This window comes from Camelus bactrianus, chromosome 9 (assembly GCF_048773025.1).
Source record: "Camelus bactrianus isolate YW-2024 breed Bactrian camel chromosome 9, ASM4877302v1, whole genome shotgun sequence".
Lineage (NCBI taxonomy): Eukaryota > Metazoa > Chordata > Mammalia > Artiodactyla > Camelidae > Camelus > Camelus bactrianus.
Window position 1 is genome coordinate 57,361,178 of NC_133547.1, and position 22,327 is coordinate 57,383,504.

At 51.6% G+C, this 22,327-nt stretch overlaps 1 protein-coding gene across 2 annotated transcripts in view; it reads right to left on the reverse strand.

Moving 5' to 3' along the window:
- Window positions 1–22,327, reverse strand: part of VAC14 (VAC14 component of PIKFYVE complex) — a 94,191-nt gene that overhangs the window by 21,943 nt on the left and 49,921 nt on the right. For both annotated transcript variants that reach the window (XM_045521400.2, XM_074370449.1), the window contains exon 14: window positions 15,440–15,572. In XM_045521400.2, the coding sequence (XP_045377356.2) occupies window positions 15,440–15,572 (133 nt within the window). The remainder of the gene's footprint in view (window positions 1–15,439; window positions 15,573–22,327) is intronic.

Genomic DNA, 22,327 nt, shown 5'->3' on the forward strand with positions numbered 1-22,327 from the left:
CAACCACAACCAAACAGAATCAAGTATTTATAAATGCAAAGGCAAAGTTTTGGAAGGACATACATGAAACTGAAAGCAGAGGCTACTTCTGGGGGAGGAAGTGGTGGTGCGGGTCTTACATTTTATACTATATTCTTCGGCATTATTTCAAATTTTATCATACATGGATTAAGATTTTTTTTAAACAACAAATAAAATATTTAGAGTCCTACACATTTGGGGATCATCTTGGACTCCCTGGTGGAGATCTCAGAGGCAGAGCAGGGGAGATTTAACAATGGAAACAAGCATTTTACAAATGAGAGGATCAACAGCCGGGAAATGATATTTTTAGCTACTGTGGCTCTTTGCTTCAAAGGCGTAGGTTTCATCTAAAACCAGGCAAACCTCCTACAAAGTCTGCCTGTTTGCAAGGAGTGATTAGCATAATACTCCTTGCAGGAGAAAAGGCCTGGCTCCACTCTGAGGCAGGAGTGCCTACTACAGGGGAGGCTTCTCCTGAAATAGAATCCAAGCAGAACAGCAAATGTTATCAATGGAGATGAAGCCCCCGCCTTCACTTAGAGCTGGAAAGCTCCCTCACACCGAGAGCCCAGGGATTACGGGTGCCACGCAGCCTGGCAGGGTGAGATCTGAGAGTCCACATCCGAACATAGCTGTGCAGGGGAAGCCTACGCTTCTGAGGTGCTATTTAAATCACTTTTGCCTCATGCAACCACCGTCTCCCAATTTTAAGAACACAGAGTCTGGGGAGCCTTTCTAGATGCCCCTTCTGAGGGGAGGGACAGAGCTAAGTCAGGCTGAGAAAGAGGGATGGACTTGGGAGACGGCAGCAGGGACAATGGCAGCAGGACTCAGATGATGAAATCTCAGGGAGGTGCCCTCCTCTGGGGCTGCGCTGGACCCGTGAGAGGCGGCACAGCTGTGGGAGAGACGGTGCTGCGGCTTGGTGCCACCCTCTGCCCTCCCCAGCCCCTCGGGCGCTCACGCCTGTCCAGGTCTATCCGTCCTGCCTTCCTTTCTGGCCTCTCCTCTCCAAGCCGGGGCCCCTCACTCCCCTCCGCCATTATGCTTGGCCTGTGGCATATCTTTGATGGCTGTCTTTTCTCTCCTAGAAACTCCCTAGTTGGCTCAGGAAGACTAAGCATGTAAAGAGAGGTTTGAACTTTTCTGCAAACACCACAAGAATGAAATAAAAGCTGTGACCTTCCAAGAGCTGTAATTACAGATAATCATCTTGGGAGCTGAGCTGGGACAGATATCACTGGGCAGCTGCTCCATCACACCAGGCCCAGCACCCCATCCTGGGGGGAGTTGACCTTGGGCTGTACCGTGGGGCTGGGGGCAGAAAGTGGCAGTGCGGTTGCCATTCAGGCATCACTGGCAGGAGCGGGGCAGAGGGACTGGTTGGGAGAGGCAGAGAAATGGAGGAGCAGTCCTTTCTCCAGGGACCCCTCCCTGCAGGGTCTCCACAGCAGTAAGATCACAGGTCTTCCTGTGGAGGGTCAGGGGACCAGGAAATACTCACAGACGGAGTGCACAGTTGAAGATCTGAGAAACCAATTACCACGCTACTAGGGGGCTGCAGAAGCAGAAGGAGTTGGACTGGGGCGGCTGCTCAGGCTTCAAGGGCAGGAAGGAAGTGAGCTAACTCCAGGAGCCTGCCAACTGTTGGGGCCAGGGGCTACCGGCAGAGGTGGGCGGGGGTCCCCATCAGGAGAGGGGCTCAAAAGAGGCAAGCCTCATCTGCTCAGCTCATGTGGGAGGAAGGAAAAAGCTGACTCTTCTCTGGAAACAGATGAGGCAAGTTGGCTGAATTTACAGGTACCTGGAATTAACTGGCTGAAGGCAATGTTCCCTGAAGAGCCAAACGTGTCGGGGCAGGGATGTCTGGGGTGTCGAGAAGGTTTTAAACTTAGTCCAGATTATCTGCTCAAACTGCTGGTCCCAGCAGCACTAAACCTCCTAGAACGATGCAGCAGCCAGATCCCTTGTCTGGCCAGCTTCCTGAGCTTGCTGAGCTCCTTGAGCACCCTTTGGTGTTTTAGGCAGCTAATGGCACAGCGGTAGGCAGTGAGTAAGTGTCCCCACCATCATGAGCCCTGGGCCCACTTCCCTGCCATCACTGGAGCTCAGGGCAGGGGGCTCTGGGACCACCACCTCAGGTGTGTCCTCATGCAGCCCCGCAGGCCTCCTGGCTCTGTGCCAATCTGAAGACTGCAGGGTGGCCACACGTCAGGGATGTCTCTCAGGATTTGTGCACACACACAGCAGGTGGACAGTTTTCTGAACCTGCCTGAGCCCTGCAGTGGGACCCTCACTGGGTCCCTTGGGGCTGCTTGCAAGGCAGCTGGAGGCCCGGTCCCAGCCATATTCCCAGCTCCCGGGGTGCTCGGGCACTGGCCTCTGGGCTTCTGAGCAGACTCTTCCTACAACGAAAGCATCTTCTACTCCCACCCCTACCCACAGCGAGTTTATCATTCATGGCTCAGGTAGACAGTATCTCTTTCTAGAAGCTTTTCCGACAACTCCACTGGGCCTGGACACTCCCCCCACCTCTCTGCTCCCACAGAGCATCATCGCTACCTGCATTTATGACCACCCCTGGTTGGGGGCAGGGACTAGCTCTGCTCACTGCCGTGCCCCCATCAGTGGGCACTGGGATAGGCCTGCTCAATGACAGCTGGCATTTCCTAGCCCTCTCTAGGCCAGTACAGCAGCGGCCCCTTCTGGGGGAGGGGGAGCTGGGAGAGACTTATCTATCCTCACAGGGGAGGGGCCGAGCGCTGGCTCTCGGCAGTTCCATTCAGAGACGAGGACTCTTGCCTGGCCTGACAGCTGTGGCCTAATTTCCAGGGCTATACCCAGGATCCTTAATTTTACCCACTTGGTTTTTTTTTCATTCCCAAAGCAAGGGGAAGGAGAGGGATTGTGGGTGGGGGAGGTGTGGACAAATGGAAGGGACGAGTGCCGTGGGGCTGCAGGATTCAGGCAAGCTGGTAGGGACTGTGCAGAGAGGGGAAGGGATGGGGGTGAGGAGGGCCAAACTGATTTTTAAAAACAATTTTTGATAAGGAAAAAAAAAATTCTCAAATCCTACCCCCCTAATTTTCCTCGGTAAACATTTTCAACAAGGTCACAAATGCACTGGCTCTATAGATTTTTGGCTTCAAACCACATTTCAGGCAGCCTTTAAAAGCCGATTCTTGGTGAAGCTTCAGCTGAGCCCGAGGAGAGGGAAAACTAGGGCACTTCAAAGCTCTGAGAAAACATCCAATCCAGGTCACAGCTTCTTGGCTCTGCAGAAGCTGTGGGGCACCCCCTTCCCACAGGCCTGAAACTGTGGACACCCCCGTTCCCGCCATTTCTTCCATCATCCACAAATCACAACTCTGGGCCACACGTTTCTTAGTCACTTGTCGCCTGTCTGCCGATGTCACTAGACTGAAACCTTAGTGAAGGCAGGAACTGGCTCTTGGTTCCATGTGTGTACCAGGCTGGCGCAGGGACTGGCATGCTGCAGGCACCCCAGGAAGAGCCAAAGAACAGACCATGGGGAGTGAACCTTTGACCTCTGCCCCCTGACTAGGGTAGCCAGAGCTCTCCCTGCCCTCCACGACGCTCCTGCTACACCTGAGTGTCCTGTCTGCAGACTGTGGTGACCAGGCCTGCGTTGGCCCAGTCCAGCTGTGGCACAAGGGCAGCATGGGGGGAATATTACTGGAAAAATCGGAGCCTCAGTTTCCTCCTGTGTGAAAGCCTTTGGCTGACCCTTAAGGTCCCTGCTGGCCCCTCTGAACTAAGCCTAAAATCTAGATGGAGATTCTCCCAGTCTCTGTTCAATCACCATTCTGGGAGCATACTGTGGGGAAAGGGTACAAGCAGCCTTGCTGGGAGGGGCTGGGCCTGAGTCTGACTCCCCAGCCCCACAGGCAATGAGGAGGGATCAGCTGGAGACCTGGTTTGTCAGATGCAGCTGTACTCCCCACCTGCCCCCACAGTGGTCTCTGGGAAGGTCACTGGTCACACACACAGCTCCACCCTCTCCCTGCCCTCCTTCCTGGGGGACAATCCAGCTATTGGGAGGGGAGGTTTCAGGGGGAGGTCCCTCCCCCTCTGCAATCATGGTGAGGCTGGGCCCTCAGGGAGGCCTGCTTCCCACCCCTTTTCAGCTAGCATGTGAACCTACACTATGGAGTGGCACTGGTTGGATCTGCTTCCCAGTGTCCACAGCTTAGGATTCTGGTTCCAGAATCAATTTTCCACAAACAATGGCTCCTCCTTCTGCCTTTGAGGGTGGGTGCACGATCCCGTCCTGAACAACCAGGGCACAGGGACAGGTCCGGTGAGACTCAAGTCCAGAACTGCTGCTGAAGGCTGGTGCTAAGGGACAGGAGTGAGCTGAGAGCCGCTGGTGGCTGTCTTGCCGCAGGACAGCCAGTCTGCCAAGGAATTGCTGACAGAGGAGAAAGAGCCAGCTCAGCAGTGAAGGGGTAAGTAAGAGCGAAACCGGAGTACACGAGGAGGATTCTAGTCGTGGACCTGCCGATCCTTGTCCCTGACTACATACTACCTTTATTTCGTTCAACATAAGGGTGAGAACTGGTTCTCTTCACGAGCAATCAACAGTCCAGACTGGGTAGCTCTGAACAGGGTGGGGTCTATCTAGGTGGGGGCTGAGGAAGGAGGAAGGGAGGACACCTGGGGGCAAGTCTTAGTTTGTTCAATGGCTTTTTTTTCTTCCTTTTTCCCTAGAAAACAACAGAAAGTGACAGTCAACTCCAGAACTCCTGCTTTCCAGGAGCTGAGCCTGAGGGAGGGGCTGTCTGCCATATCAGAGGGAGCAAGGGGCCGGGAAGGTGGTGACGGGAACCAGGCCAGCGCTGGGACCACCGATGCCTCCACCTCCCGGGCTTCCTATCTCTGACACGTGCAGACAGGGGGTGGATGATATCGCTCATCACAATTACCGTCACCATCGCTACCGGTACCTACTGCACAGTCACTGGGTGCAAGACACTCTTCTAAACACTTTTTGTTACATCATTTAATCCATCATTAGTTACTAGGAGATCATGACGGTCACCATCTCCATTTTTCACATAAGAAAACTGCTCAGGAAAGCAGCCATGTGGGGCACCCCTGAGGTGTCCAGTCCTGGGAAGAACAGCCCTTTTCTTCTGGAGAGCTGTTGCTCCCCACTCCACTTGGGGTTCTGTCAGGGCTCCCCAGGGAAGCCAACCAGAGCTCCTCCCAAGCATAACCAGCAGGGGTGTGATGGCCACGTGATGTGGTGGTCACCACTGGAAGAGACCAAAACAATGAAGTTGACCTCAAACAAAGGCCGAGAAAAGATGCCGAATTCTTGGACCTCACAGCCCTCTGCCGGGGTCTGGCTATACAAGCCAGTCAAGCTCCCCTGATTATTTTGGTGCCTTTGATCTGTGTTCCTGCCTCCTGCCACCCAAAGACTGCTGACCACCATAGTTAGATTAGCGGTTCCCAACTCCAGGTCACAGACCTCCACTGGCCTAGCTGCACCAGAAGCTCCTGGGGTTCAGTCGGGGTGGGGGCTGGAGGGGGAGTGGGAATCTTAGTTTTTACAAAGTGCAAGCAGGCTGGACTAGGTGACCTCCAAGACCCTTTCCAGAGCTAAGAAATAATACTTCTGGGCTTTAGGTGGATTGTATTCGGTGTCCAGGTCACTGGGAATACTTAACAAACATCAATCAGAAACAGGCAGCTTTATGGTTAGTTCTCATGAACTCCTAATCCCCTGAAAAAGCACCACAAACCATAAAAAAATTCTAACTGAGAAGAAAAATTGGTTACCTGGGCTGCATTAAAAATAAAGAACTTCTGTTCATCAAATACTGTTAAGTGGGCAATAAGGCATACCACAGAGTAGAAGATAATTACAGTACAGACATCTGAGAAAGACTCAAATCCAGAATATATAAAGAACTTCCACAAATCAATAAGAAAAGCACTGAAAACCCGATTGGAAAATGACTTGAACAGGCTCATTGCAAAAGAGGATAACCCAAAGGCAAAAAGTGATCAGAAGTTCATTAGTCTTCACGGAAATGCAAATCAAAACCACAAGGTAATATCACCACATACCTACCGGAACGGCTAAAAGCAAGGACTGAACAGTGCCAAGTGTTGGTGAGTAAGTGAGCAATGGGAACTCTCACACAGTGTGCATGGAGTTGAAATTGGTGCAGCCACTTTGGACAGTATCTACCAAAGATACTGTATGGTCCCCGATCCAGCAATTTCTAGGTATTGTCTAAGTGAAATGTACACATACATTCAATGGAAGACACTTGAAGGGATGTTCACAGCAGCATTATTCACAATAGTGCAAAACTGAAAATAACCCAAATGCCCATCAATGACAGAATGGGTACATGAACCGTGGCATCCTCACAGAGTGGGGTGCTCTACAGAAATGTGAACTACTGCTGTACTGAACACAGGTGAATCTCCAAAACACGAAGTGGATCAAAAGAAAGTTTACAGTTTATAAAAGTGCACAGACTGTATGATTTCATTTATATAAAGTTCAAAAAGCCAGGTGAATGAAGGGATGGTGTTAGAAGTCAGGCCAGTGGCTACTTTGGGGAGGGGAGTAGGGGTAGTAACTGAGAGAAGACGCAAAAGGGATCTCTGGGTGCTGACAATGCTCTACTTCTTGATCTGAGTGCTCGTTACATGGGTGTAGACAATTAACAAAAACTGAGCTGTGATACACTTATGATTTGTGCACTTTTATACAATGTGTTGCTCTTTAATGAAAAATTTACATTAACAAAAGTCATCATGGGCATCGTAGCATGGAGGGAGGAAAGGATGTGATGTTGCCCTGATTAGGAAAAGGAAAAGACGCTTCTGGGGCACTGAAGCAAAAAGTGTCAAACTTACGTGGTTAAGAAAGAGAGAGGGCTTTGCCAAAAAGATGGCAAAATTGAGCAAAAAGCAAGTTAGAACTTCTGGGGACGCAGCAGACCAAGAGTTAATGACAAGGCTCGAGGGTGAGGTGGAGACACGAGCGCCATTATCAGGCTAAAGCAGAGGTTCTCTGGGGGAGCAAAACAAGGAGGCTCAGATGGCCCCACGTTTGGGAAACTGGTCACGAGTGAGAGCTGGAGCTGGAGCTGGGGCGCGTGACTGCAGTCCAGGCCCGGAGTGCAGCCGGTGGGAATGGATAAAGGGATGTAGAACTTCACAGTTAGGAAAGCAGCTTCTGAAAGGAAAGAGTGAGAGGCAAGGCTCAAAACAGACAGCACAGGATGCTCGACAGAGGACTTAGAGAAAAATGAGAGGTGACTCAGGCGTGCACTTGAAATCTGTCTCAGCTCAGCTTCAAAGAGGGAGAGAGGCCAGTGTGGATGATGTGAGCAACTGCGATAAACCACAAGGAAAAACAAATAATCTGGGAGGCAGGAGGGGGTGAGACATGTTCTCTTGAGCAAGAGTCAAAACGGAGATTTAGACCAAGAAAGACATTCACTGTCCAAGTGCCAGGCAGTTCCAATGAGATTATGTCATCTAAATATAGACCGGAAATAGGCCAGGATAATGGATGGGCAGGAGTCTGGAGGGCCTGGGGCCCAGAAGGAAGACAGGGAAGGACACACAGATCTCAGTGTTTCACTTCTGTCTGAAGGGTGGCAGCCAGCAGGATGAGAGCCCTGGTAGAGGATGACGAAGAGGAGGGCACATCAGGACGGGTCTTGGTGGGGATTTTCTGTGGGTTAATGACTCTGGGTGAAGGGGGACATCACGAGAGAGCACAGCTTCTTTCCAATGAGGTGGAGGAAAAGCAAGTCCAGGCTGGAAATTGGGCAGTTTTCCCAAATGGCCCCGAGTCTGGAAGACAATCAAGAACCTCAGCTCTGGGATCCCTGGATGGTACACAGCAACCCCAAGAAAATGTCGTAAGACGGAGTGAGGGAGCTGGGGGCAAAGGCTCTGATGCTAACAGGGGTATTAAAAGATACAGGACAACAGCAACAGACCCAAAACCCATACTCTCCTGGGAGTGGAAGCTGCAAACTGTTAAAGAAAGTCCCCATGATCCACTTCAGATCCCAAAAGCTTCTCTGGTGGGTCCTGGAAGCCTGGGTTACAAAGCACCCTTCCCAGTGGACTGAATGCTGCTTCACATGGGCTTGTGCTCGTTGTCTGAACTGACTTCAGACCCAAGGTTCTTACAGGCCAGGGCCCCTCCAAGGTGCAACCGTCATGTGCTCTGAGACAGGAACTCTCCTTCTACATGGAAGGGGTGGCTGGTCAGATGGCCCTTAACAAACTGCACATGATGGAAACTCTTCTGTGTATTTTTCTTAAGACAGGGGCAGGTGCATGTGTGTGTGCATGTCTGTGACCTTTGTGGTGACCCACTAAAACAATCCACTTGTGGGGAGAGACAGGAGGACCACACATGGGCCTCTCAGGGCTGCCTGAGGAAACCCAAGGTGAAAAGGCTGGGTTAAAGGGATACAAGAAAGAGATTCCTGAGAACTGTGTTCTCCAATGGACGAGCAAGACACACTCTGCAACGGCTATTCTAGGAGTTTAAAAGCACTTTTAAACTAAGGATACCATTTGTCTGTCCAGGTTCCGATGCAGCCCTACTCCAAGGCGGTAGGAGAATGGAAGTGACCATTAGGGGCCAATTCCAAACCTGCTGCTGTTTTGTTAAGTTGCTAGGTTATGATACCCATCAGCTACTTGCTAATTAACCAAGCTGTCTGGACTTACCAAGGTCAAAACTTTGCTAGTTTCCTGGCATCCTAGGGTAAAGTATAAACAGATCCAGAGACTACTGCAGATTCCACCTCTCAAGCTTCAGAAAGAAATTCATTATCAAGTTCTCAGCCCCTGGCAACAGTTCCTGACAACCACCCCGAGCCCTGCCAGCTGTCTGAGCCATGGGCTGGGGTGTAGACTACAAAGAAAGCACTTTTTAATCGGAGGCTGGAAAGGGCCCAGCAGGTGCCAGCACCCATGAGTCTTTAGATGACTTTTAAGGCATCTCTTGTGGTGAGTGCGGGACAGTTCCTGAATCCTCAGCCCCACAACAGGGGTTCCCAGATGTGTGGCGCAGGTGAATGGCTGGTTCTGTGGGTCACATGGCCTCCCGCTGTCAAGTTCACCTGTGACCTCTAACCTCCCACAAGTCCTGCTCACAGAGAGTGGATCCCTGGCCTCCTTCTAGCCTCTGCTCTATCAGCACCCCCTACCACAAGGGCTGAGGAGGGCCCTTGAAACATGGGGACACTTTTCTCTAAAGCTCCCCAGACTTCCAGAGTACACTGCATAAGGCTCCCTCTGGCCAGCACTTCCTCACCTCCCCCTACACCCATGGTGGCACCTAATTAATCCCAGCCTGGCCTTGCAAGGCCCATCACATGTGGTTTCCATATTCCAGAAGAAAATATACCACTTCTTGCCAGGAGCACTGTGTATAGGCCAGTGGGCTCTACAGGGACAGCATGTGGACTGCTTGGGGGAGGCAGAGCAAAGCCACTGGCCTGCCCCCAGCCCTCCCTGCCACCACTGGGTCACAGATGGTTCTGTGAGGTGCTGGGATGTTGGCACTTTGCCACAGATGAGGGGACAAGGGAAATGGATTAGGCTGGGCTCTCTGGGCTGTCTGAACTTTGCCCCTCCCAAGGACATCTTTTTACCTTGGAGGGCAGGGCTTTCTCACAGGCAACCTTCTCTGGCATCTAAGATCATGCCTCTCTGCCATTTCTGAGTTAGGAGAGCAGAGCCAAGAGCTGGTTGTGCAAAGCGGCTTCTGCCATGCACTCCCTTTGCTGTCCTGCATCTCAACGGAAGCACCCTGGCCCTGGCCCACAGAAGATTCACACAAGGAGCTGGGCAGACTGACCCAAAGCCAACAGAAGAGAAGCTTCCTCTGAGAGGGATGTAAGAAATTCCTTGAAGAGATCCTCTAGCCCTGTTCAATGTCTTGTCTCCTTCCCTTCAGCTGAGGACCCAATCAACATGGCTACAACTAATAAAAGATCCAAATCCATCTGCATTCTGGGGAGATGGATCAGGGTCTCTTTTAGCAGAAAGACTTAGGTTGGTGTGTGTTTGTCACAGCAATTTGGTTTTATTCTGAGCAAACGAACACAATCCATTAAAGGGGCAAGAGGAAGAGAGACAAGTGGGGCCTCTCAGACGCTCTCTCCTGCAGGCTGGGGGCCAGAGGCAAAGCTGCTTTTCTAAAATGCCATGTGAATGGGGAATCTGGGTCTTGCCACTTTACAGATTCATTTTTCATTAGCATCAGCACAATGGGCTTTTAGGGGCCGGGTCAATGCCCCTGGCAGGTAAGGAGGAACATAGGAAGATACAGGGAAAAGGGGGTGCACCTGGCACCAAATGAACTGCAGAGACCAGAGGATACAGAGATAGAGGAGGGGAGCTGGGGTTGGGAGGGATCCACAGTGTGGGCTGCCCCAGCCACCATGGCCGGAGGAACATATAAGGACAGCAAAGTGGAATTTCCCAATTACGGCATGAAAGAGAGCTTCTTCTCTTGAGCCATCAATGCCCTGCCCCTCCCGCTCAGCAATTAAAAACAAGTCCAGTTTCCAGTGGCTTCCTAGGCCTGGGCTCCCCTGCCCCACCACCCACCTCAGGGGCCAAACAATTCCCCACTCCACTTGCCCTCCAACACAGGGCTCTGATGCAAACCCGGGGCACTGGGAAGGGGCGGGCAAGATTAGCAGGGGTGCATCTTAGGGACTCTGAGCCTTAGCTGAACTGGAGAGGCTGCCAGGCTGGTCTGTGTCAGAGGCGAGAGGAGGACCAGAGTAAACTAGAAGCCTTATCATGGGGCCTCTTGGGATCAGGGGTCTCATGAAAAAAGCCTCATGATGGCTCCCCCCTCTTCCACTTGGCGCCCTTCCATCTTAGGGGCTCCCTTTCTCTGGGGAGGGTGCTCGGGACACCAGCCACGAAGGACTGCACTGGTTGGGGCTGGAGCCCTCGAGTTCACAGCACAGTCACTCGTTGAAAAGAAAGCATTCTCTGGCAAGTCCTCTTTGCAAGGCAGCAGGGAAGAAGGGGAGGGGAAAGGCTCAGTTGATTAAGCCAAAGGATGGCTGGCCAGAGGGCCGTGTTGGCCGGCAGAACGAGCATCCTCAGCTTCGCTCCCTTCCCAGCACAGAAGCAGGCCTTGTAAAGATCACAGCTGTTGGACTACGCTGGAGTTCATATCACAGTTTATCAAAGAGGCTGCGTTTTCTCCCTCCTCTCCTTTTCTCCTGAGTACAGTGGAACGGTTCGTGGGAAAACAAGCCCTGTGCTTGTTCTGCCTGCACTGCCGGGGAGGGTGGGAAGAGGCCGGAGGAGGGAAGTGTATACGAACACCCACTTGGGGCAGAGTTGTTTTAATGGGCTGGGGCTGGGCGGCTGGTGGGTGCTCTGGGTGCTGGGGCAGCAGGCCTGGAGCACCAAAGCCAGCTCTCTGCACAGAAGGTTCAATTATTTCACCCTGTCCCAGGTCTGGTTTCCCCTCCCCACAGACCACTGTGGGAGGCTGGGGCCACACTGTGAGGTCTACCAAGCTGTGCTGAGAGCTGTACCATGCACAGGCTTACATAACTCTCCCTGCAAAATGACAAGGAAGGCACGATTATCTTCGTCTCACAGTCAAAGTAAAACAGGCTTAAAACCAGGTCACACCATGAAAAACCAGAGGAACTGGGGTTCAAACCCAAGGCTGTTTGGCTGGAGAAGCTCCCCTATCAATTTGGCTCACCAGTGCCTGTGGCACCACAACCCCTCCTGTGGAGCCCTGGGGAGAGGCGTGGGTGTGGGCAGGGCTGGGGTGCCCCGTCCCAGCCCACACTCAGCACTCCCACCCCATGTTCCCATTTTCCCTCTGTATGTGGGCCTGGCCTCAGTCCCTGCAGCCTGGAGAAGGGCCGGGTCCTGGAGTGTGTCACAGTCTGACTCATTGGCATCTCCAAACTCAACATGCCTCTGAACTGTTAAGTCCACAAGATAACAAGGCCATTTGGACACAGAGAGGATGGCTAATACTGCTGGAGTTTGGGGCTCCACTCCCAATCCCCATGGAGGTGCAGCCCGGAAAAGCTGAGTCGGAGAGAGGAAATGCTCTGAGGCCTGAGGAAAGTCATGCATTTTCCTCAAGGTCAAGACCCCCCACCAGATGTCTGTCCTCAAGAACTCCGGATGGCTTTGTCCTTCTATAGACAGGAGCTGATCCTGGACTCTGAGCTAAGCACTGCAGAAATAACGGCTTTTCACCTGTTTGCTGGAAGAATCTCTTTCTTTTTCTTTTCTCAATGCCCAATCTTAAGGGTTGAGAGGAACAACTTATAGTTGGCTTAACTGAAGGCGGGGGTTAAGAATCATTTACTGTGTTTCTTATCAGGCCTGTGGCTGCATCTCAGCAGCCTGCAAGCACCATTATCACGATCCTCTTTAAAGCTATCAGCAGAAAATAAAGAAATGAAATGAGAGGCAGGCAGGCAGGCTGACACTCCGAGTGCTGGGCCCCAGTGAACCTCTGCTAAAGGGCCTTGGCCCCTGTCTGACCACGGGAAGGAGGAAGGCACAAGTCTTCAAGGCCTCCTCCACATCTGATTCTGTGCTGTGTACACCCTGAGAACCCAGATTGGGTGGCCGGTACGCTGGCTTAGCAGGCAGCAGGCCCACAGGAAGCTGTAGAACAAAATGACAGGTGCTGGTGCTGGTGCTGCTTCAGGGGGGACAGTGGGCTGGACAAATGCAATGAAGGACCAGGAGGAACAACATATGTGAGGGGCCCATCCACAAGGCTCCTGGGTTCTCTGTGCCCAGGCCTAGGAGATCTCTGTGGCTGTGCGGGCTGGGAGTGAGGTACGTCCTGGAGGACAGGAGTGATGCCCTCTGAGGCCCCAGTGTGGTCCATGAGGGGTGTGAGCCCTGAACAGTGAGTGGTGCCATGCTGGATGTACTGAGCCCCAGGAGGATGAGGAGGGAGAAGCTAGGGCCCAAGTGGTCCTGGCTCACCGGCTGTGCAGAGCCCCTCAAGGCCTCTGGCCTGGCACTCTCACAGAAGGGACAGAGTGGCGGCTGCAGAATGAGCAGAATGCCGGGTCTGCAGCCGAGATCCAACCAAGCCAGGCAGGCATGTGGCTTCCTCTCATTTCCCTCCTGCAAAATTAGGATTCCATCAGCCCAGGATGCCTGGAGACACAGCAAAGTAAGCAAAGCCTCACTCACTGTCTTGGAGGCTGTAAATGGGAACGTGGCAGTGACAAGGTCACTAGCCTCTCAGAGCCTCGGCGCTAGCGGGTTGGGAGAGTACCCATGCGCGCACGCCCACGCTGTCTGCACTTCTACTAGCTGCTGTCTGGGGATGCTGCTGACTCCCTGAGCTCCTGCTCTCCAAGCCCCTGGGGGGCATGCGAGGCTGACAAAGGATGGAAAAAACCCATTACAGCCCAGTTCTCCAGAGAGGAAACTAGATACAAGTCTCTTTTTCAAAGTCCTCTCTCTCCACTGCTTCTCTGAAAAGTCTTCCAGGCAAGGAAGACTCATCAAAAGAGCTGACACCTCTGCAGTTTGGAAAACCACACAAAGCTAACTGTCACTTGTTTGGGAAGAGACCATCATTTTCCTGATCCAAGGGGAGTCTCTTGCACCACATCTAAGCTCTACCTCAATCCCCGAGTGTCCAATTTGATGTGGAGAAAAACCGTGGAAATCTTCCTCTTCTGGCCAGGGAGGATATGACTCCATTCTTGTCCCTCTGTAACTGTGGTTGTCACCCAGGACAACTGCGCTCCCCAGGGCACCTCTGGCATTGTCTGGAGACATTTTTGTTTGTCCCAACTGGGTGGGTGGGGTGCTACTGGCATCTAGCGGGTTGAGGCCAAGGATACTACTCAACATCCTATAGCTCACAGGACACTCCCTGCCGCAAAGTATCCAGCCCCAAATGCTAACCATGCTGGGGCTGAGAAACCCTGCTTTCTCAGAGCTCAGAAAAGCAGAGGGGCAGTGACACCCTTCTACCACCCCAAGACACCTTTTGGTGGTCTAGACCATCAGAAGTCCCTTCCTCCCAATGGGCAGGGACTTCGTGGTCTTGCTAATTGCCTTTCTGGCCAGGCAGGCCTGTCCGCTCTGGAGACTCAATCTTTTGGCCCGATCCCTGGGGCGGCCTCAATGCCACCTTCCACCTGGAGCTAGGGCCCAGTGACTCCCCCTCCTTCACCTCCCCACTGCTGCTGACACCGGAGTCCTGGCTGTCACTCCCAACCCCCTCTCCCCGCACTCCCTCAGGCCATCAATCACTAATCCACCACACTTCTTACTAATTCCTGAATCCCGCTGCTTCTTCCCATCCCCCTACCAAGCTGCCACCTTGGACAACAGACTCCCAGCTGGTCTCCCACACATCCACCCATTCTCTCCCAGCAGCATAGTCATCTTTAAATAAAAACAGGTATCTGGTCACGCCACTCCCCGCTCATGGCTTTCAGTGATCTCTGGGTAAGGGCCCCAATCCTTAGTATGGTCCACAAGGCTGACCCCTCTCCCTGTTGCCTTCTGGTTTACCGCAAAGTGAACCATCCAAGCTCCTTCCTGCCTTGAAGCCCTGTGAAGGCTGGACCCTCTACCGGAATCCTTCTTCAACTCCCCGATCCCCAGATGGCCTCAGGAGCCCTGATCTTACTGGTCAAGGGGGGTGCCTAGCCATCATCTTTTTTCAGGCCTCCTTGGTGACCCACCACACAGCCAGGGCCAAGAACCACTGCTGTAGAGTATCTAGGGCCACTCAGATGATTCTGGGAAACTCCTCTTCCCCGCTTTTTTGGGAAGCCTGGAGAAATATGTGCCCCATCTAGATTCCGATGGCCTGAAGGTCACTCTTCTGGGGACTCTGCTCCTTGGAGCCAAGCAAGAGGCAACGGGACAGACCTGGCCATGCTGCTGGGGGTGACAGTTCTGGAGGCCTCCAGCAACTAGGGCTGGTGCCCTGGGACTGTCCAGGGCTGGGCTCACACAGCATAAGAACCTGGTTCCACCAGAGCCACTGCGGCCACCAGCCGTGGTCAAACCCAGCACAGCCCCGTTTACACTCTATCTGGCTCACCTCCTTTCCTCCCTGAAGGTACCCTCAGGGATGTTTAATAAAAGCATATTTAACCTCAAGGAAAACTGTCTCAACAAGTGAAAAACTAATTCATTTGTTTGAAAAATGGTGACATTGACTTGCCCCATGTCACTGGCACCAGCAACCCAGTGTGAAGGGGGAAACTCCTTCATTTAAGGCTCAAAGGTCAGGAAAAGGAGGCAAGAGGAGCAGAAGAGAAAATGGTTGCTTCAACATCTTGTGTGGTGTGAGAATGAAAAGCTGAGGCTATGGGAGAAGAGAGGGCAGGCGGAGGCTCACCTGATGATGAAGGCGCCTCTGACCTCCAGGAGCTTCCGTTCACTGCTGAACCTCTTGAGAAGGTTGATCATGAACTTATAAAAGTAGGAGTTCATGGTGGGAGTGGAAGGAGAACATTCCAAACCTTTGGTACCTGACAAGAAAGGGACAGGGCAGGAGTTTATGCTATGTATTCACAGGATATAAATAACTGTCAATGCCAGAAACTAGGGGAGGGTCTATGTGGAACATGATGAGGGAACATTCTCAATCAAGGGCCACACTGATGGCAAAAAACCCAGGATTAAACAAGTTTGCACAAGCCAACACAACCCCGCTTACTGCAACAGCACCATTTCCCTGTCCACCCCTCCAGCTGACCCCCCATCACTTAGCGGACACCTCCTGTGTGTGAGGCCTGCTGCTCGGTGCTATAAAGTTTTGAAAAAAACCAAACTTTTACTCATTATCCAAATAAGTAAAATACATTTGGGCTTTGTTTTGGCTGGTTAAGAACAAATGGCGAGTCAAAGAGAAAAAAGAGGTAAGGCAGGCACACATCCTCAACGGTCAATAAAGCCGACAGACCCTGGGAGGCAAAAGCCACACTCCTTTCCCACTGCTGCTTAAGAAAAAGCCAATTATGCACTCAGCCACCAGGTTAAAGACGGCACACGCTGACAAATGTTACCAGGTGTTTTATCTTCACCCAATGTTTGGAAATCAGACATTCTTCCTCATTTTCAGGCAAAGACTCTCGTTTAGGGTAGTGCTCTGAAGACTTTCAAAGTCCCGAGCTGGCTTTACAACCAGAAGCACATTTGAGGTCTCCTGATATGTGTCCCAGCTGAAGACACACTGAAAGCCAGATATAGCCCCCTGTCCCAGCCCGAGCCTCGCCCATGCTGCCCTCTGAAGGCTCCCAGCCCAGAGGAGACGAGGGCAGGGCTGATGGAATGCTTAGATGATCCTGGTGTAGTATGAGCATACGCCCCGTGGGGACCCTCCCCTTCCCCTTCCCAACACACGCTGACCTCAACAGCACTGCTGGGAAAAACTGTTAGTGATGGTAGCAATCTTCACTCCATCTGCCTGAGGCATTAAGAGGGCATCTGATTTTTTTTAAAAAAATAACAGCTTAATAGAGATGTAATTTGTATACCATAAAGTTCACCCTTTTAAAGTATACAATTCAGTGGTTGTCAGTATATTCACAAAGTGGTGCATCAGTCACCACTCTTTCTAGAACATTTTCATCACCCCAGAAAGAAACTCGGTGCCCATTAGCTGTCATTCCCCACTTTCACCAGCCTCCGGCAACCATTCGTCTGCTGTCTCTACAGATCTGCTTATTCTGGACATTTCATACAAATGGAATCATGCACTATGTTCCTTCTTTCACTTAGCATATTTTCAAGGTTCATCCATGTTGCAGTATGTATCAGTCCTGTATTCATTTTTATGGTGAATAATATTCCATTGTATGGATATACCGTATTTTATCATCACTTGGTGGATATTTGGTTGTTTCCACTTTTTGGCTACTAACAATAATGCTGCGATGAACATTTATACATATGTTTTTGTGAGAACATGTTTTCATTCTCTGGGTTATATACCCAGGAGCAGAATTGCTGGATTATATGATAACTATTTTTAACATCTGAGGAACTGCCAGACTGTGTTCCACGGTGGTTGTACCATTTTACATTCTTACCAGTCATGTATGAGGGTTCCAATTATCTCTGCATACTGATCAACACTTGCTATTATCTATCTTTTTGATTATAGCCTTCTTGGGGGATGGGAAGTAGTATCTCATTGAGGGTTTGATTTGCATTTCTCTAATGATTAGTGATGCTAAAAATCTTGTCATGTGCTTATTGGCTATTTGTATATCTTCTTGGCAGAAACGTCTATTCAAATTCTTCGCCCATTTTTAAACTGGGTTATTTGTCTTTGTATTGTTGAGTTGTAACAGCGCTCTATATACTGAATGTGAGCCTCTTATTGATATATGATTTCCAAATATTTTCCCCTGTTTTGTGGGTTGTCTTTTCATTTTTTTGATGGTATCCTTTGAAGCCCCAAATTTTTAATTTTGACAAAGTCCAATTTTCCTATTTTTTTCTTTAGTTGCTTGTGCTTTTTGTGTGATATCTAAGAAATTATTATTTAATCCAAGGTCATACAGATTTACTGATTTGTTTTCTTCCAAGAAATTTTTTTCCCCAGCTCTTACATTTAGGTCTCTGATCCATTTTAATTTTTGTATATTGAGGAAAGAGTTCAAATTCTTTTGCATGTGAAAGAATAGCCAGTTGTCCCAGTAAAACATATCTTTTTTTCACTTTATAGATACTTCATTTTTCATATTTTTTCCAGCTTATTTGATATAATTGATGCATAACAATTTGTAAGTTTAAGGTGTGCAACATGTAGATTTGAAATGCATATACTGCAAAATGATCATAACCATAATGTTAGTTAACATCTCCATCAACTCATATAATTACCATTTATTTGTGGTGAGAACATTTAAGATCTACTCTCTTACCAACTTTCAAGTAAATAAATAGTATCATTAACTGTAATCATCGAGCCGTACATTACAGCCCCAAAACTGTTTCATCTTCTACCTGAAAGTTCGTACCTTTGGACCAACGTCTCCCCAATGTGGTATCTTAACAGCCAACAGATAGCTACCACTTACTAAGGACTTACTATGTGCTATGCATGTCTAAACCCTTCAACACAGTATCTAATTTAATCTTCAGAACAATCCTTGAAAATATGCTATTACTATTTTCAATATATACATAGAGAAGCTGTGAATTAGCCTGATGGTTATCCAGAGTCACAGAGCTGGTGAGTGGTAGAGCCTCCGACTCAGGCATCTGGTCTTCAGAGGCCACATTCTCAGCAGCTCCACCATGCTCATGCCCATCCCTGGGGCACTGGTGTTAGGGTGGGCTTGGGGTTTGCAGGTTAGGAGGTGGTACCTTTCTAGGCAGGAGGGCAGAAGATGGCATAAAGACGAAAGCCAAGGTCCTGCCAAGACTGAGGAGACAGAGACCATGATACTGTCAAGAGCTGAAGAGAAAGCACCTTCTCTGGGAATGCAGGGAAGATACTGGGGGAAGCAGAATGGCCGGCAGAGGCCTCTGGGGCCATCACTTTCTGGGCTGACCCCTCTCTGGCCCAGGAGCCCTGTGGGAGTCATGATTTCCTCCCCAGACCAGGGAGAGGATGGCATGAAACAGGCAGGGTGTGGGTTCCCTGGGAATCAAGCTTGGCTGTATGAGGGGATATCAGCTCCCAGAAGCAGCAGCCCAAAGCACAAAACAGGAACGTGTGGAACCATCCAGAGTTCTACAAGTGAGCCGTACAGAGGAGCCCCTACAGGCTGACTTCATTAGTTGTCAGTGGCCAGGAAACAGTAGTAAACTTTTTCCCAGCAGTTCTGTCATTTTGCTGAAATCAGACTTCCTATGTTCTCGTGTGGTCCTTACGGGGAAGTGGCTGGGAATGTAAAATGTATTTTCTGTTTTCTTTTTCCCAGCTGTGAATTACTCTATAAGGATTTCTTACCAGGAGCCATACCTTCAAATCATGGTCCTCTCTCCTAAGCCTCCTTGACAGTTCCTGTGAACTGTGCATGGGCGAGCCGTGGGTGAGATGCCTGGTTCAAGGGCAGGCCTCACTGAGCTTCTTGTTGTTTGCAGTGTGTTGTTCTGGGTTCCCATCCGGAAAAGCCTGGCCCAGGAGGTCCTGAGTGACTGTGGAATGGCAAACAGTCTCTGCTCCCTGGCCCAGAGGGGCTGTTTGCAGAATCAAGTATCACATTCTTACGGATCAAGTTACCCCAGGCCCAGCTGGGGCTGATCTCTGCAGGGGTGGCTGCAGATACAGCTGTGGAGGCAGCCCCTCCTCTCTGTCCCCACACTTGAGAATATGATTTCTGCTGTCCCCATGGTGGCCTGGCTGGAGGGCAGAGGCTGCAATCCCCTACACTGGAGGTGTGTGTGGATTGGAGTCCAGCTCCCTGCACCTTCTCCTGGGTGCTTGTTCATGATGGCTCCTTATGTCCCTGACCCCCTCTTGTTTCTGTATGTGCACCCCTATCCCATCTCATTTCCAGGCTTAGGATCTAAAGTATTCCAAAGGACAAAGGGACCAAAACAGGGACTGACCATAAAGAAATCCTCCCCATCTGGGGCCACGGTCCCCATTCCTCAGGGGCTGGGTGTCTTGGGTAGGCACTGGGGAGAGGTGCCGGGTGGTTTTGTCCTTACAGAGGCAGTGGGAAGCATCAAATACAGTGTTTTCGAGCTTGGCTGGGAAGTCCACCACATCTGGGTTTAGAGCAGATCTCCACTCAACCACTTACTAGCTGTGCAACTTTGGACAAGTTATTGAGAAAGCTGCCACAGCTCAGTTTAAAGACTACAAAGAGCAGGAGGCCAGATGCAACCTGAGAGGGGGCTGGCTGTCCTCTTGAGGCTGACTCAGCTGATGGGAGCTGCCCGCGGCCTTTGGCCCTTTAGGCACCCACTGGCCGGAATGGACCCTAGTCAGTGCTGTTGCCCCTGAGGAGGAGCCTCTACAAGACAAGATGAGGGGCCTTGGGAAGCTCGCTGAGGTCCCAGCCCCACAGCATGGAGAAGAAAGGTCTGGGCAGGGCCGTCCTCTCATGGTGGGGTTAGGGGTGGCAACACTGGCTGGGTGGGCTGGGCAAGTATGGGGTGAAACACAGTGCTCACTGTGGACAGGATGAGGGCCGACTCCGTCCCTCCCAGCCTCAGTTTCCCACTGGCCTCACCAGGCACAGTTTTGCCTAACCAGCCCTTCAGGCCCAGCTGGCTTGAGGGAGAACCTGTGAGATGTTCTCAGGCAGGGCTGTAGGCGCTGGAGGAGGGAAGGGGAAAGAGAACAAACTCACCCCAGGAGTGTTACTACAGGGAATGACAGGCCTCTCTCAGCTGAACTAATTTCTGCCCAACCGCAGCCTGCTCCTCCCCGTGGGAAGCTCACAGCACCTCTGCTGGCCACCTCTGCCTCCTGCTCATCTGCACATTTGACAAGCTTGGCTGGGAATTGGCCCCCTTTCTCAGTAGCTCTGATAAAAGCCAACTCTGCTGAGCTCTCTCGCCAGGTGGGCCCCCCGCGCTAGGTGCTGCCCGTCCATTGTTAGGGGGCAGAGCCAGATAGAAGCCCACCCTCCAACATGTGCTATGAGGATCTGCTGGGATGACAGGGCTGAGAGGCTTTTATTCAGGTGGCATTATTGACAGCACAGTCTTCCAGGCCCATCAAAGATGGTGGGCGAGCCGTTCTGGCTGGGCGACCAGGAGGTGGGGAGGAGAGGAGAGGGCTGGGATCAACCTGGCCATGGGTCTCAGGAGGGAGGGGCTCTTTGAGGGGCTGAGGAGAGCGGGATTTCCACTCCCCAATCTTGCTGAGATGCCACTCGCCTCGCATTTCTGGTTTAGAGAAGCGGGTTCTGGCAGGAAGTTCACGTGACCGCCGGCTGGCCGAGGGGCAGACAGATGCTGTCGGGAGCACCCAGTACACAAAGCCAGGCTGGTGGGGTAGGCGGCTGGGGAGCCAGCCCTGCAGATGTTACTAAGTGAAACCTGATGTGGCGACATGAGAATCTGCAGAACGTCTCACAAACAACCTTCCTGGGGATGTTTTGGATTGAGTTTTGTGGCTATGACGTGAAGGAGCCTCACATGTCAGGATAAAAATAGCCCTGGCCTCAATACACAACGCGAGTTACAGTTCAACAAAACCAGATGCAAAAACATTAGCAGCCCAGCCCAGGCCCAGCAGGATCCCTGCTCCACTCCCAGCCCTCCCATCTATCTCCCTGCATGGGTTGGGGCTTGTGAGCCTGCCTGACCAGCCTCTCAAGGGGGCATCTGGATCTGCTGCCCTAAGGAGGTGGGGGAAGGGCCAGAGGACCCAGATCTACCCTGACTGGCAGGGCAGTCTTGAGGAAGAGACACCTTCTCTGGGCCAGTTCCTGTCTGTGAACCTCTGGGGGATAAGGAGCATAACGCAGTGCCTGGCACAGGAAGTGCTCTGAGGAGGGGGCTGCATGACTGGGAGGCTCGTATGGAACCAATAAGGATGGGGAGTTGGGGGGAAGGGGCACCTTCTGCACAAAATCAAGGTGCTGGGAGAAAGGACGGCCTTGGCCTCTTGTGAAGCAAGGTCTCAGGGGGTGTGGAGTCTGCTGAATCAGAGGGCCCAAACCTCACCGCTGTGTGGAAAAAAGGTGGTTAAGATGTTGCAACAATGGTACCCTTGGGACCTGATCCAAAAGGCAGTCACTTTCTTTTCTGTGGCAAAGCTGGGGAGCCCTTTGCCCCGGGCAGTCACCCAAATCCAGGAGGCTTTCCAGCTGCCTGGTTCAGAGCAAGAGATAAACTTATAGGCCACAGCAGGGTCTGGGAGGAACTGCCAACTACAGGGCAGTGGAGAGGGGCTGCACAACAGCACTCCTGCTCCTGCAGGAGCTGGGTCTGGGGCCGAGGGCAGTCTTAGAGAGAGCAGGGTGGGGCCTTGGGCTGATCAAGGGAAATGGGCCTAGGTAGGAGGGGGCCAGGCTCTCTATCTGGTGATAGGGCCTCCTCAGACCCGGCGTTGGGGACTGGTGACAGGGTCTGACCCTTACTGGGCACTTGATGCTGGGGATTCAGAGATGAGTACAACAGGCCCCTGTTATTGAGATGGTGCTTCTGAAACTGTGAGGAGCATACAAGTTACCTGGCGATTCCGATAAAATTGACTCTGAGTCTGGGCTAGGCCTGAGCACCCACATTTCTGATGAGCTCCAGGTGACAACGAGGCTGCCACAGTCTGCACTTTGAGTAGCATGGGTCTAAGAGGTCATGGCCAGGA